Source organism: Maniola jurtina, chromosome 4, assembly GCF_905333055.1.
Source record: "Maniola jurtina chromosome 4, ilManJurt1.1, whole genome shotgun sequence".
NCBI classification, from domain to species: Eukaryota; Metazoa; Arthropoda; class Insecta; order Lepidoptera; family Nymphalidae; genus Maniola; species Maniola jurtina.
Window position 1 is genome coordinate 16,099,677 of NC_060032.1, and position 17,937 is coordinate 16,117,613.

At 35.5% G+C, this 17,937-nt stretch overlaps 1 protein-coding gene across 5 annotated transcripts in view; it reads left to right on the forward strand.

The window, feature by feature from the left end:
• Positions 1–17,937, forward strand: part of LOC123864263 (ecdysone-induced protein 74EF) — a 278,255-nt gene that overhangs the window by 218,297 nt on the left and 42,021 nt on the right. For all 5 annotated transcript variants that reach the window (XM_045904567.1, XM_045904569.1, XM_045904568.1 and 2 more), the window contains one exon: positions 13,876–14,076. In XM_045904567.1, coding sequence (XP_045760523.1) covers positions 13,876–14,076 — 201 coding nt within the window. The remainder of the gene's footprint in view (positions 1–13,875; positions 14,077–17,937) is intronic.

Here is a 17,937-nt window from a genome sequence, read left to right on the forward strand (position 1 = left end):
AAACAATTAATATTAAACGTTAATTTTCATATAATATATATGTTCTTACCATAGGTTTACTTAATCTAAAATATCGGTATAATCTTAGAAAATAACTGAGTTTTGAAGTTATACGATAAAACAGGAGCACAGGAAATTGATTTAGGAGTCGCAAGAAAGTAATGTATTTGACTTGTATTTGAGCAATAGTCTGTAGGTAGGGTAGGTACATAATAGTGGAACGTAATTTCCGGCAAATCGCGCTGGAAGGACAAAAGATATTACTATAATATATATGTACCTGTAATATCTGTGTATCCATTTAGTACAGAAATCAGACTCCAATACTATGCATGCGACATAATCTTTGATGAAAATATATTTCTTTCGCCAGAATTCGTCCTACGCTCATGTCGGTCGCGTACGTCGGTTTAGCGCACTTGTGTTTTTTGCCATGGAAATATGTAGCTGTAATTTTATGACGTCCACTTTCGGGTGATAATATACTGTTTACTACTATTATTTAAATATAAACTTTCGTAGGTGCTACATTACCTTCCTACTATAAACTATGTATATTTAGGGTTTAAAATCCCGACCCAAAAAGAGGGGTGTCATAAGTTTGACGTGAGTATCTGTGGCATCGTAGCTCCTAAACTAATAAACCGATTTTAATTTTGTTTTTTTTTTGTTTTAAAGGTGGCTTGATCGAGAGTGTTCTTAGCGATAATCCAAGAAAATCGGTTCAGCGTTTGAAAATTATCAGCTCGTTTCTAGTTACTGTAACTATCACTTGTCGGGGTGTTATAAATTTTTAATTTACACTTGTCGAATAGTGTAGGTATACATACTCCACTAAAAACTTCCCATGTTAAGAAATATAATGTTTAAACCAACTGTAATTTTTCGCAGAACCTCAGAAACCTAAATCATCAAACATAAAGGTTGAAAATAGTACATAAGTATAAAATGTTTAGTTGGACGATTAGACGTGTGTTTGTCTTATGTCTGCTCCCGCCTTAAGCCCAGCCTGACGTATCTAGGTCCTTGAACGAGATTACATAGCCCACAGCCTACCTACGTTATATACACAGGTTATATAAGTATATAGTAATATATAACGGTTATATACCTAGCGGTTTCTGAGCGCCGTCATATATTTTTGGCATGCCTAGTGCCTACACAGACTAAAAGAAAAATAAGACAGATGCCTTGCGAAAACATGTTATTAAAAGCGAATATCATTTTTATATGTACACCTTTTTTTTATATAAGCCTGTGATTATTTTTGTTTCGTTCAGTTAATGATTTTTAAATAGAATCCCACTACTGCTTTAAGGCCCTCCCTTCTTCTTCCAAACCTTTTTATTTTGGGCTGTGCGAAATCAATTTATTCCACCGTGTTACCGGCCTTCCTTGCTTCCTTATCAAATGTCTTGGTAGCCAAGATGCAGTGTTTTTGTTCCATTATTCTCCATACATACCTATAATAACATCAATTATGTGTGAAGAAGTTCAATCGGCTTCCATCGTGGAATTGTCTTCTCCGTCCAATTTCCATGTTTTGACAAACAGTTTTCTATCTTTTTTCGTTAATCTGAGCATACCTATAATTCACATAGGAACCGCTAAACCCGTTATGACACGCTCTTCATACGGTTGCTAACCGTGAATCTGAGGAATTTCGATGCTTTTAGACGTGCTAACATCCTATTCCTTTTTGTCAATAGTCCACATCTTTGAAAATATAAATTATGTACTTATTTTACTACACGACTGCCTTCGTTATGTAATGTTTTCAGGGTTCATGTTTGTATAATATGTGAGTTTCTTTGTTCCACTTAACTTCTAAATATTAGGGTATTTTTAAAGATCTTTAGATGTACTAGGTATGGGGTATCGTTAGATTCAATAATTACATCATGTGTAGTAGTAAAAAATGTGTAGTAAGTAAATGATTCCCACGACCCTTTTTAAAGTTCTTTTCGATTTTGTGGGAAAAAAGTATCCTATGTCCAGCGAGATGTCCGTTTCCCCCACGGGATGTAGGCTAAGTCGGTAGGTACTTAGTGTTAGAATCAGTTAAATCTAGCAGAGCTAACAGATAGAGAGACAGACACACTTTCGCATTTAAAAATTGTTTATTCATTTTATTTATTGAAAAATCTTTATTACAAAGAATAAAATACAGGATAGACTTATAAACAAAGGGCAATCTTATCCCTATAGTGATCTCTTCCTGGCAACCCATACTTAAGAAGATGCAGGTTCGAAACCTGAACGCGGTCGACTTCGAATGCAATTTTTCATATGTATTTAAAAATTATTTAGTTTCCTTGTGTGTGGGTAAAACATACTTAAGAACTTTGGAGAAAAAAGTGGGTATGGATTATGTTAACTCAAGAAAACCTTTCTCAAACTTCCAACTTGTAGACACTACAAACCACATTATCATTTGCCCCCATTAACGCATTCGATAGAGATCGCGTCAAAACAAACGGGACGGCGGCGCGGAGGTAACGGCATGAAAAATTCATAAAGAACAAAGAGGAAGTGCGGGGCAATCGATACCCTCAGCTGATCCCTCCCAATGTCAAGACCGCGCCGCGCCGCCCCCAGCTACCCTCCATACCCTCCGTACCCTCCACCCGACACGCACACTACGTCACCATTCAACGCACAACACTCACACACCGCGTTGCGTAAGCCTCCTTTATTACTTGTTAGTTCGGTTTTGTTCGACACTTTTATTGAACTAAGGGTGTTTTAGTTTGGAAAATTGTTGTTATTAGTAAACAGGAATCACACTAATATTATAAAGGCGAAAGTTTGTATTGTATGTTACTCTTTCGAGCAAAATTTACTGGACAGATTTGACTGTTTGGAATCGAGAAAGATTATACCCTGGAACTTTTTATCCTGGAATAACAGACTTCCCACGGGATTTCATACTATAATCATGCTAGATTCCAACCTCTTTATGTATGTATGTATGATGATGTAAAAATATATATGTAGTAAGCACAGGCTCATCATTATCTCAACCTATCACCAGGCCACTACTGATCATGAGACTTGAGTCAGAATAAGAATGGCTTAGGCAATACTCCACCACGCTGGCCAAGCGTGGAAGCCAACTCTTAACCACTAGGCTATCGCTAGTCAAACCAAATCACTTAGTCAGGTCCGTTTTAGCCCACTTAATTTATAGGTATAAATTAATGATTAATATTTTTCCATACTAGAAAAATATTTACATCGCAGAAATCGTCAAACCTGCCCTCAAAGTTAACCCTAAGGTGCAAAAAAAAGTATCCCTAACAATAAATAACGCAACTTTCACTTTCTCCAACCCTTCAATGACATCAGCTTGTGCAGATGGTCAAGGGAACTACAATGTTGCAAAATTTGCAATTTCACACAACATCCCAAACTAACCCTTCAATGCCCATGTGGGTGGATTATACCCAAATTGCACAAGGCGACGGAAAGTTTTATTATTATTAATAGTAATAATATTAATTTACTTTTCATAAAGGGTTCATATTCGCTTTTGTCCACTTTTGACAGCTTTGATATATTGCTCCGTGCTTCATTACATCACACGGTGTATTTATTTTGGGACCTAATGTTCAAGTATTATTATGTTTATAAATTATAAATTACATTTCGGACACATGCCTATACTACACAAGTAAAACCAGTTTAGTGTGCAATTTTTTATTAGGTATGTATAGCTCAAAATTTATACATACATTTAAATTCCTTAATTCCAGCTAAACACTACCTAATAACTTCTACGCAATGAAAAAAAAAGTTAAACCATAAGAAGGTTTAATTGGACAGTGAAGTTTGCATACGCATTAGTTACCAATACAAAACTAAAAAAACTCAAACAGCTTTCCTTGATTTCGGTATTTAGGTTATAAAGCACCTCAGTTACCGTAACGTTCAGTAATCCTATATTTAGTTAAAGTACAGACATTATCACACTTTATGCAAAAACTGGCACATTTAACCCAAAACGTCGGCACTACAAAGGGTAACCCTTACACTGCACTGGGTCGAATCGACCGATCCTAACCAAACAATCGAAACGCAGATGCTTGCACACATTGCACCACTTTTGCCTCAAAACATTTAGTTTTTATGCAAAAATGGGTTATACTGCACCTTGCGCTGAAAATCCCTGCGTCACATTACCACAATAGATCAATATACCCTCTAATCTGTCACTCATCTCTTTCTATCTCATGTTGCATCTCTGTTCCCTTTGTATCGACCCAGTTTCCGGCGCTGACACTTTGAAATTAGAATGTCACGCGTGGGTGCGCAAACGCAACTCATTGTTAGCGATTATGAATGAGATCTATTCGTAGTTGAAAATCGGAGCGTTTCATTTCAATGCATAAGTATTATATAACAGTTGGCAAAAACTACATACTTATGTATATCTTGGTCATATAGCTTCAACAACATACTGAGCTAATACATAATATTTATGATTTAGTCCTGTTGATTTATAATCTTTCTAATCTTTGTGTTTTTGTTAGTTATTTATCTATTTATTGGTTTCATCCCGCGACTTCGTCCACGTGATATAGCCAATAGAACTCGGGGGTAATGTAAACAACCTACTATCTATCAGTGAAAACTATATTCATCTAGTTAGTATGTATGTACATATTCAAACAAGTCTTACTTTAAAAATATTACATAAGGTCGAAGTGACCAACGGCACATCTAAATTATGCGGAGTCTAAGCAAAATTACCATCTTAAAGGAGATAAATGACAAAGGGCGACACGGAAAGGGTTATCAAATGCTTAGATAGAAATCGGTCAAGTGCGAGTTAGATTCGTAGGGTTCCGTGCCATTGTACAAGAAACAATACTTTTTAACCCCCGACCCAAAAAGAGAGGTGTTATAAGTTTGACGTGTGTATCTGTGTATCTGTGTGTGGCATCGTAGCTCCTAAACTAATGAACCGATTTTAATTTAGTTTTATTTTTGTTTGAAAGGTGGTGTGATCGAGAGTGTTCTTAACTATAATCCAAGAAAATCGGTTCAGCCGTTTGAAAGCTATCGGCTCTTTTCTAGTTACTGTAACCTTCACTTGTCGAGGGTGTTATATTTTTAACTAGAGGATGCCCGCGACTTCGTCCGCGTGGATTTAGGTTTTTGAAGATCCCGTGGGAACTGTTTGGTTTTCCGGGATAAAAGTTGTCTATATCAATAACATGGACGCAAGCTACCTCGGTACCAAATTTCATACAAATCGGTTGAGCGGATGGGTTTTTAGGAATCCCGTGGGAACTCTTTGATTTTCCGGGATAAAAAGTAGCCTATGTCCGTCCCCGGGATGTAAGCTAACTCTGTACCAAATTTCATTAAAATCGGTTCAGCGGTTGAGCCGTGAAAACGTAGCAGACAGACAGACAGACAGACACACTTTCGCATTTATAATATTAGTATGGATTTACACTTGTGACAAACGAAATACACATTCTGTGACAAATCTCTACCTATTAAGGTTCACAAGATGCAGGGTACGGAGCCCTAAAAATGAAACGATCCCCGGACAGAGGTTTGTAAGTGAGAATCGTGTTTCTTGTATCTTCGAAAATTATTATTATTCAAGTATTGGTCGCGGCTTTGACACCTTGTAATTAATTTTAACCCTTAAAATGCGACATGTAGATATAAAGTACCGATATACTCACATATTTTATTCTGTTTTTATTATATATAGAGCATAATATATTGACAATAGAAACTGTATATTTATGCCATTTTCTATTTTTAGTAATGTACCTAGTTCTGATTGTAAAAAGTAAATAATTTGTTTTTCATTTTGTAGGTACGAATAATAATATAATAATTGTTCTATTGAAATGTAGGTAGGTAATCGTAGCAAGTGTCGGTTTTACCCCGTCAAGTTGGTAGAGTTATTACATCTTAGTTATGATATAACGCTGAGCTATTTTTATAATAAGTAAAGCCAATAAATATTTCCACTCAGAATTCTAACATTACTAAAGAAAAGAAAATTTAAATAGATATTTATTATTTTAACAAAGAAAACATATTTTTATTAAACTTTTCTCAAGACAACAAACAGAAATTAAGATGCACATTAATTTTTCAATGTTAAATCCTTCATGAAATGACATCGCGAAAACAAAAGACTTTTAGTAATAATAATAAATTATGTTCATAAATCAATTCGAAAAAGTAATATCTACAAACTATGTTATTATGTGCTACTACTTAATTGTTTTACCAACGATTTAAAGCAAATGATATGATTTTATCGCTTTTTCCTACACGTTTATGACTGAGACATAAAAAGTAACGACATTTCGCGGTGTAAGAACCAGATGAACGTAACTACAAAAAAATCAAAAATCGTTTTTTTTCATAAATCGGGTCACAATGTGGTCCTTTATGAACTGCCAAAACGACGTAACGATATAGTCAATATTTCACAAATTCCAAAAAAACGTATTAGCATTTCAACAAATTTCAATAGAACCAAAAAAACATATCATGAGTTCCGCTAAAATAGTTTTAAAAATCTTGCAACCAGTTAGGGCTATAGGAACGTATTTGCAAAGACAATATTTTTAACCGTAGAAATATTGTTTGTTTCACAATATCATAGAACCATATCAACGCAAAAGCTTTTACGTTGTTTTGGGTGTTACAAAATTGTGTTTGACGCTAAGTTTAAAAAGCCAAAACAACGTTTATCTATTTACGTTCTATTGGCCCAAACATTTTTGTAAAATAAATAATTTAAGTTAATGACCAAAGCGACGTAATACGATACACGTTACTCTGGCGGTACTATTTTCTTTGATAATTATTATAGTCCATTGAAAAATAAAAACTTACGTTAGTATGGCAGCTAAAAATTGATGATATTTTTTGAAAAAAAAAAAAAGGGAGCAACAGAAAGAGAAAATGTATGTCAAAAATTCTTTTTAGCAACTTTGAGTATCTCAGAAACATTCGTAAGATTTTGTTTCAAAAAACTGACTGAAACTAATGTTGTTCAAATCGATAAACGGGGCAAACATGAACCTCACAATAAAAAATCGGCAAATACTAAGCAATTCATACGAGATCATATAAAATCTTTTCCCCGAATGCCTGCCCACTATGCGCGAAAAGATACAAAAAAAGAGTTTTTAGATCAAGATCTGAATGTAACCAAGATGTATGAGCTTTATAAAATTAAATGTTCTGAAGAGCAAAGAGAACCCGTTGACATAGCTTACTATCGTATAATTTTTAATATAGGTTTCTATAAACAACGGAAAGATATATGTGACAAATGTTTTACTTTTCAACATTTGAACGCAGAAGAAAAAGAGATGCAAAAAGAAGAGTATGAAAGGCATTTAGAAAGAAAAATTACCGCACGACGACATCGTGATAAAGCAAAAATGTCAGCCCAATCTGGTGATATACATTTCGTTGAATATGACTAAGAAGCCATTTGTAATTGCCCTTCATCATCCTCTAAGCTAATTTATTACAAACGCCGAATTGCGATTTACAACTTTACCATGTTGGATTTTGAGGCAGAAAAGCGTAATGTTTTCTGTTATTGCTGGCACGAAGGTATTGGAAGGAAAGGGGCTGTCGAAATCGGGTCATGCTTATTGAAATATTTGAAAACCAAAGCTGATGGTAAACCGATTACATTTATGTCCGATACTTGTGCGAGTCAATGTCGTAATGTATATATTTCAGCTCTATTACTGTACTGTGTTGAAGCTTTCAATATACCAGAGATTAACCAAAAGTATTTTGAACCTGGGCATAGTCAAATGGAAGCAGATAACATCCACGCGACTATTGAACTGGCTAAGAAGAATATACCGATATTTCATCCATCTCAATCAAGCTTTTCTGATAATTGTATAGAATATACAATTATCAGAAAAGCTTCCCGAAAAAATCCATATGACGTCTATGAAAGTGATACAAAGGATTTTATAGATATTAAACACCTTAAAACCGCACTAATTAAGAATACTAAGGTGGATTGTGATAACAATGCTGTCAATTGGCTCAAAATAAGATGGCTACAGTACCGCAAAGAAGACAATAAACATATATATTTTAAATATGACCTGGATGATAAAGATTTTAAAATGATTAAGATTATTAGACGAGGCAAAAGAGCACCTGTGCAACAAATTGTGTTAAAAAATGCATATAATAAACTTTTACCCATTTCTGCTGAAAAATATGAAGATTTGCAGGACTTATGCAGACTAGAAATCATCCCGTCACAATATCACAGTTTTTATGAAGGATTTTCAGTTGGAACAACAGATGATGACGAAGATAATTAAGATTTTTCTATGCGGATGGCTTTAACATGTAAACTGAACTATGTTTATTATCAAAATTGCACGTTTTCAGCAGTAAATAAAGATTAAGTTGTGATTGATTGATTATTTTCATTGAATGATTTATTTAATTTTTTTTATTTATTTCATCACTAATACAAAATTAAAATTAGCTTCACAAATTTAATGACGTATTTCAGTACGATAACCTTACGATAACAAGAGAAGTTTAAAAAATTAAGGGCCACAGTAACGTATGTCTACCGAATTAAAAAAAATATTGTATCTATGACGTAAGCATACATATTAAATAAATAATTCTTAACTTTTACAAATCTCAAATAGTATGCCAATATATCAGTATATATTTTTTTTTCGTCAATTGTATAGTTTCTCTTTAAATAGCTGGTAAAGTCTGACGAGGCAATTTTAGATAGTTTTTTCGCTCTCCTGTAAAGTTTACGAAAACGTAGTTACGTTCACCTGGTTCTTACACCGCGATTTAAGGTTACACCTTATACGTGCTTCTCCATACAAACATATTACGACAATTATGTACTCTATTATTTGTTGTTATAAATCGAAAACTAAGCCAATTATTATCTACTTATCTCTATTATTTATGCCCGATAACAATTTATGAAAAATATATATATTTATTTTTAAAGGTATGATCCTTGAAATATCTCTATTTTGATGCACAAAAAACTGCAAACTATCGGCCTTAAGAGTCAATAATAATTTCAAATCTGTTAGGATTGTTTATTATATTGATTAGTTTTCAAAATACCAAATGTTGATTTGGTATTACCATCTCACACTTGAATACGTCCCGCCCGTAAATATAAATTGGATACATACTTATCTATGATTGGAACAGCATGCGTTCACGCTCGAGTTGGAGCAACCATGGAGAGCACTCTTAAGGCAAATCTAGCATCGGTAATACCTATATCAAGTAAGGTATCGAAAGATGCCAAGGAGGAAGATCTATATAATGGCTTATATACTTGATTCACCGCATGATTATTCATATGCAAAAAATAAATTCTAAGTCACAATTCGCATGGATTATGGTCTAACGCCGCTGGCCGGACAAAGGCGATGGACAGCGGTCAGTCTATAAAGATGGTCCGATTAAACCGAGGGGTACTTTTGTCCCGTATTGTGATATTTTACTAATGGGACCGCATTCCGCTTCGACCGGTAGACCTGATCCAGGCAGGGTAGCGATCATTATTTACAGTTAATTTATTATTATTTTGATACCAGAGATGAAAGGGTTATGCAATGTATGACAATTCCGCGTTGCCGGCCGTTGGGCGCACGTTTTATTAGAGGACACTTGAATATATCGAATACATAAGCCTAGTAGATTCATTATAAGGTCGGCAAAGCGACGGCGCTCGCTTCTCTGGTGCTGCAAATGTACATAGGAATCACTTAACATCGGGTGACTCGGCTGCTCATTTGCTCGCATCATCATGATTTGACTATTACCAAGCTCGAGATAAAAATCTGAACGATGAGGCCTCAGATTAAGATTGAGGATGTGCCTAGCTCTTTATTAGATTTGCAAATACATAGAACATTTCTTGCTGGCAAAGGTTTGAATCCCCTTAGAGACTTAAAATCAACTTTCTATGAGTCATAAAATACATATAGCATGATTAATAAATACATATGTTTATAATTTCTACACAAAATATTTAAAATATGTCATTGTGTAAACATTTCGTCCTTCAAACGTCTTACCATCTAAAGGTGAACATACAGACGCCCAGCTGTTGGTACTTCACTCATGAAAAATATTTTTTTAAACTTGAAACGGATTAAGTGAAACTGTAGTAGCAAAAGTAGTGCACCTACTTACTATTTCGCGTATCTATAGAAACAGGTTTTAAGAAGCTTTGTTTATCGCGGAATAAAAAGGATTTATTCGAGATAAAGCCTGTTCTATTTGCTACTGATTATAGAGTAACACTATTCCATTCTCCGTTCGAAATGGTTTAAATGGTCAAAGTGACCGGGGTCCGAGCGGCCCGCCGCGCTTCCCGGTTCCCAGACCCATTGTCCGGCATTGAAGGGTTGATAATAGCCACAAAGGGGTGTGGACAGCGCTTTTACGCTCGCACCGGTCAAATGGTCACTCATGGTCTTAATACCAGTCATAGTTTCAATGGACAAGGAAACGTATGAATAAAAAGCTTTCTTTCTTGCCTCCTAGTTGTATGGATGATTATATTATTTAAATACCCAACAACCGTTATTCGTCAAACTTTTTTATTACAAGGGCTCGGACATGAGAAAGTTTCGGGCCCGCTTTTGATTTCCATAATTGTGTCCCGAGATTTATCAGCTGAAAGTTACGACCTATGAAACGTCTCAGTGAAAACTTGACCGAGCAATAAACTTTTACCCTTAAATAACGGTCTGCATAATTAAAAAAAGAACCTGTTATTTCCGAAAGAAAATAGATTAAAAACCACTGCTCTTAAATTTCACACATGAATATGTATTTCTCTATACTATCTTCCAAAAGAACTACGCAAAGAACGCAATCTCATTTATCATACAACGAAAACATACCAAAATGGATCGTCTCATTTGTGATGCAAAAAAATGCAACCCTTAACTTAACCCTTGGCCTGTCCGACCCTAAGACAGAGCGATCTACATAATCATAAATTAAAAACATACCGTAGAAGTTTGCATGACAAAGCCCGCTGACCGTATGCATTCCCACACGGCGTAAACAGGTTGAATGCAAGTGCATTTTAGCAATCTCTAACGGTAGATTAGGGTATTGTTCAAACTGACCGTTGGGCCCGAGAGACCGCGAGGATTAGGCGCAGGGTTGCATGCAAATCATTATGCAAGATGACCGTTAGATGCGACAAAGCCGATGCTGTCTTTGTGATTTATTTGCTTTTTATTTAAATCTTTTTATAACGGTTTTGTAGACTTCTGCAAAAATGTTGTCTTGGTTAGGTACACATTTTTAGAGAGACCCGTCACATAAAATCAGTTTTTTTTTTTCATTAATTAAATTGTTATTAAAAGGTTGTTTAACTGTCGTGAATGCGAGTTACTGAATGTTAAGAAAAGTCAGCCATTTACTAGGTTTACTTAAATAATGCACGAAACTATACTGTACTACTACTCTACATACTGTCTACTATTTTAAGAGAAACTCTTTTATAGTTTTTTTAGCTTTTTTCATATTCCGAGATATCGATTATCGATGAAGTCTTAATGACTATAATATTTTTTTTATCGGACCAATTCACTTAAACTATTTACGTCTATTGGTTTACATTTCTAATTGATTATAAGTCTTCGACTCAACAAATGCCATAGTTAAATAAAATGTTTTATATTTTAACAAATTTCACAATATTTTAACCGCAACATACCTAAACGAACCAGCTGCAGAAATTAAGACGTAAAACTATAGAAATGATGCAATCGAGAGTTATAAATTTTCCAGTAACCGTGTAAAATACAATTGTTTTGAGTGTAATACAAATATACATATAGTTCTTTGAACTGCAGGCGTTTATAGTCTAAAGGGCACCTACAGACACACCAGCTTACAAAGCCAACTTACATCAGCAACCTTGTTCGCACATCTTTAGACACAGCGGGACCCGTATAATTGGCGAATAGACTTTGGCGCTTCTGAGTCTTTTGACCTTAATTAACACATACCTAAAAATTTCTTTCAAAATGCGATGTTTTTCTTAACATGATGAATTTTAAGAACTAATCTGCGTTAAAATAAAGTTCATTATCCTTAAATTATAAAAAAAGTTTCTGGTATCAATATTTAGTAACATATTATCTTCATTTTAACCTTAAGTTTCTTTGATTTGAAGCCTTTAATTTTGTTAAAAATTCAGGTTTTCCAGGATATTCCCTATAATCTAGCTTCTAGTTAATCTGGTCTATTACGGCCTACGTCTTCAAGTGGGTTGAATAGTCAACCCGACTTAACTCTATATAATTTACTGATTGGAACGTATGTGAGCGAAGCCAATTAGTTGAGTCGTCTGTGTACACCCTTACTCTGGGTCATACCTATTTATAATTTCACTTTACCAGTAAAAATGCCCTGGTTCTATTGATGAGACATATTTTTATTCTTAGGTCGAGATTGACATAATTCTTTGTCTTGAGAAATAACACTGACATCACTATTCATGAATTTAACATTTTAATCGTCATTATAAAAAGTATAATTAACTTATATTTAATGTTAAGTTATTTAAATTTTTCATCAAAAGAAGCATTGTTTTTAAACTAACAGTTTATTATGAAAAGGCCCCTAATATTTTTCAATATAATATTATGTAGTTACCTATTAATCGATGCAAAAATATTATATTTGTTATGTATAAAAAAAAAGCTTATTTACTGATTACTTAAGTTTTTTACTTATATAGTACCTATCTGAAATATATTTCTTAGGTATTACAGCTTATTTTTTCAGAACAGTAATGTATTATTTATATCCTAAGTTTACTGAAACATTGGTGAGTTGTGCCTGTTGCCTAATATTTTTCGTACATAAAAGACTGAATACATAAATAGTAACTAGATCGACCCATTTATATTTAGATTCATTAAAAGCTTTACTGTATTATTACTATGGTGGGACCCTACGTGATGAGCTTACCTAACAAATCCACATTATATCTACTTATATATTTATAAATTGAATTTGGTATTTATTTTATTTTCTGTGTATATTTTTTTATTCAATACCTCATCATCACGTGTTCTTTCTCAGAATGAGGAGTTTTTTGGCAGCCTCAATATTTTGTACGGGTCGTTGGTAAAATACTGATAAAATAATAGCTAAAAATTGATAAAGTTTGTACAGAATTAAAGATCGTGATCCCTACATGCCCGCTGGTTATACCTAACACGGCATTTGTGAGAGAACTGGCTTCCGAGCAGGCACAATACATCAATGATACTTTGCGGCTGGTTCCAGCACGAGGATGGTAACCAAGCCATTATATCCAACTGAGGAGATCACTTGCCCTTAGAAAAATCAAAACCGGAATCGTTACAAAACCAAAATAATATGTACAGGGTCGCGTGGAAGAGCCTGACAAAGTTTCTAAAATTATTTGGTTTAAAAAACATCCCGAAGCATAACCTCTATTATCTCTAATAAATTGTAGTTACTTGTAGTAATAATGTTGAATTAGAAGGGTCCCCAGTTGACTGTCAAGCTGGAGAGGTAACCGCAATCTCACCTGGTGGTAAGTGATGATGCAGTCTAAGATAAAAGCGGACTAGAAGGGATATGGCAGTTTTTATTAAACCCGTACCCCCTTTTTTTTGTATACGGCATCGTAATGGAACGCTAATTCGCTTGGCGGCACAGCTTTGCCGGTAGGCTAGCCACGGCCAAAGCTTCCCAGCAGAGCTTTGGAATTATGTGCCCTGCCCATTACCTCTTCAGCTTCGCAACTAGAGCCCGGTGTTCTTGTGCTGATACTTGGTCGTTTGTCCCCAGGCTCCCTCCCCCCGTCGCCCGCGGACAGCGGCGTGTCGGACGTGGAGTCGTCGTCGTCCGGCGCGGGCTCGGCCGAGGAGCTGAAGGCGCGCCTGCAGCCGCCGCCCGCGCCCTTCCACACGCCCTTCCTGCCCTTCTACCAGCAGCACCAGATCGCGAGCTCGCTGCAGCACCACGTCGCCACACACCCCAGGCCACCTGGTAAGTTTACATTTACTCTTTTATAACAATTTTTTTTCTTTAAAAGCATATTAGCTATTTTAATCATGACTAACATTCCCCTTTCCCCTCCAACTAAGCGTAAAGCTTTTGTTAGGAGTGGGTGACGACAATAGTGCAACGGGTGGGGTTTGAACCGCTGACCTTTAAGATTTCAGTCCGCTCCTATAACCGTTGAGCTATTGAAGCTTAATATGGACAACATGTAATAATATATCATTGTTAAAAATGTTTCTGCAAATAAAGAATCTTGAATCTTTTTGACATTTAGGCCGCCATGTAAATGTTATGACGTAACTGCGGCGCTTCATAGTAACATCATGTCACAGTTCACGACAGTTAGGGAACTTCTAACAAAACGTCGTGGCTTTGGCGGCACTGGCAGGCGTCAAATGTTACCTACACTTGACGCTAGGTTGGCTATGAAACGAAAAATTTTCTTTGATTTCACGTCACTCATGTGTAATATTGTCGGTTTACATATCATCGGTTCAGGATCAAACCGAGAGTTCACTCTCTAGTTCAAAAGCTCCCATACCTACTCAAATATATATATATATATAATATAACGTGAATAATAATAATTTAAACTCATAAATTAAAGAAAAACTTATACATATAGTGCCCGGCAAACACTTGGACCTGTTGAGGTGTAGTGGAAGACAGTTGGCAATCCGGGAAGCCAAAGTCGACGTATCAACCAATCGCATGCACCCGCGCCGACTGATCAACCAATTGCATGCACCCGCCATTCGCCAGCCAATCGCATCAATGCTCAAGTTATTTGCCGGGAACGCTAAAGTAGTTTTATTAATTCTTGTTCATAGCTAGTTCTATGTACTCGTACTCATATCTTCTACGGTCATTACTCATCACAATCTTATTCTCAAAGACTAAATTTTCCCAACGTGCACAAAAACACAAACACACTTGTTTATACTCATATTGATTGTACACTTGTGTACAGTAGCGTCGGAAAATAAAAATTAAAGATGTAGCAACAACGCTATTGTTTGGGCGGGAAGGTGACCGGTGAACGCACCCGGAAGGTCACCTTACCAGACACCAGTCGCGCCAACTGGGATTTTTGGGAAACGCAAACGCTTGCAGACAATCTTGATACTTGACCCTTTCCTTTGAATTCTGATACGTCTATATTTCACTAGCTAATACCTACCTGTAACGACGGTTGCAGACAATCTTAACAGGGCTCTCTCCGTCACTCGTTTCCACTCGTTTCATACAATCATAGTTCCAATTTCATTTGAATAGATATTAGTTTCTAGAAAATGTCTGCAAAATTTCATGGACTTAGGTTGCTTAATATTCAAATGAAATTGGAACTACTATTGTATGAAACGAGTGGAAACGAGTGACGGAGAGAGCCCTCTTAATACTTTTAAAATTTTTCTTCAAATTCTGATACGAAGTATATTTAGTGCCGTGTGCCAGAATGATATATGGACAAAATCTGCTTCTTTCTGCACTCCCCAGAATCATCAACCCAGCGTAGTAGGCGGAAGTGACGATGGTGTGATGAATTAAATACAGTTACGACTAGTAGAAAAAATGAAGGGAGGCCTTTGCCCAGACGTGGGACAGTACATGCCAATTTAGATTAGATAGATTACAAATGTAAATTAAAAATTTATAACACCTCCGACAAGTGAAGGTTACAGTAACTAGAAAAGAGCTGATAAAATTCAAACGGTTGAACCGATTTTCTTGGATTATAGCTAAGCACACTCTCGATCAAGCCACCTTTCAAACAAAAAAAAAACCTAAATTAAAATTGGTTCATTAGTTTAGGAGCTACGATGCCACAGACAGATACACAGATACACATATACACAGATACACACGTCAAACTTATAACACCCCTCTTTTTGGGTCGGGGGTTAAAAACATAGCCAAAAATACATATAGCGTTTTTGCTAGCGTTCTGGTCACACCTTGTATAACCGAAAGCGTTGCGTCAAAAACGTTTGTTATTGTAGAACCATACTTCCGGAGACGTGCTGCACTGGCCCGCAGCCAGTTGGCCTTCATTCCTCCCTCAGCCCCATTACACTCGCGAATTATTCACAGACAACCACTGATATACCTTTAAACCACAAGACACGCTGTTTCCACTGAAAAGGTGTCCAAAAAATTTTTGATACCTGTCTGCGTGGAGTTGATTTTCAAAATCCCGTGGGAACTCTTTGATTTTCCATAATAAAAAGTAGCCTATGTCACTCGCCGGATCTTTAACTCTCTCATGCTAAAAATCACGCTGATCCGTTGCGACGTGATTCCAGGACTAACCAATAAATCATTAATCCAACAAACAAACACGCTTTCGCATTTATAATATGGGTAGCGATTGGAAAAACGCTTGCCGATACTTAAATCATTTTTAGGTTTTACCCATTTTCAAATTTTCATTCAGAAAATTCCGAAAAATTCGCGTTAGATTGAGAACGTCGTCTTCATTTTGATTGGTAAGTTAAGTCACATGGTACCTACTCTGGGAATAATTATGACAATTCTGATAAAGATTTATTGGATGAAAAGTTTTATTAGCGCAACGGAACTTTCATTCTTTCGTAATGTACTAAAATGGAAATGTTGTCCCTTTTTCCCTTTTTATTTTGAAAAAAAAGAAAAAGGAATGTTTTGAAAGCCCTTGCATTTCCTCGGTGTGCATTATCACTTACCACCTCGTGAGATTGAAGTTAAGGGCTAACTTATATCTGAATAAAAAAAGGGCGTGTGTCTTTGTTACTGCGTGTTCCATATCAATACCCCAGTCGTAAAACTCCCGAATTATTCCCCGACTCGACGATAACTCACGTGGCATTCGAAACAATTTGTACGCGACGAAATAAAGCGATAAGTATACATTTTTATAAACAACGCGATCAATTCGGCGCCGAATTTAGCTCCAACAACACGGTAGGATTTATAAATTAATGACCCCAATGGACCCTAGTGGTGGTGGTGGTACCTAGCACAATTTTCATATCGATAACTTTACTGTAAGTGTTTGGCTTCAAACTTTTTGCAAACACTGAGGGTTCCGTACTTCAATCGTATTTTTTCGACATTTTTCACGATAAATCAAAAACTATTATGCATAGGTATAAGTAAATAAAAGACTGTTTTAGAAAGTGCGATTAAAGCCCTTTTTTTACTATATGATTCCCCAATTGGTAGAGTTATCTTACTCTGAAAATTGAGAATAGTAATTATTTGTGTTCATGAATACATGTTTTTGTGATGTAGCCACAAATTCGCGGTTTTCGGAATTTTATCTTTACTTGTGCTAAAAGATTTACCATTTCATGATTCTAGGTCAACAGGAAGTACCCTATAGGTTGTCTTGACAGACGCAACAGACAGACAGACAGACAGACGGCACACAAATAATACTTTATATTAATATAATTTTACTTTCTGGTCCTTATTAGAAATACTAGGTTATTTACCTACCATGTAAAACCCTGCAATCAATCATTTTGTTACAATAACAAAATTACTCGATTCATCTATTTGTAATGTTATTCTGAGATAAATTATGCATGTTACTATAAATATGATAAAAATAGCATCATAGTTTATTTACGCAACTTACCATGACACTCGCAATGTACCTATTATTAGTATTAGATATTATTCTAGGTGACCTATTATTAAAGGGAAGTACTAAGTTAGTCATCATACAATTTACATAGTTTATAGATATTATTGCACGAACTTATACCATATTAGACTTTATATTATAGACACGAACGTAAATAGAATACCTGTAAGATTATTCAAACACAAAAAAAAACATCATTACATACGTAATAACTAGTC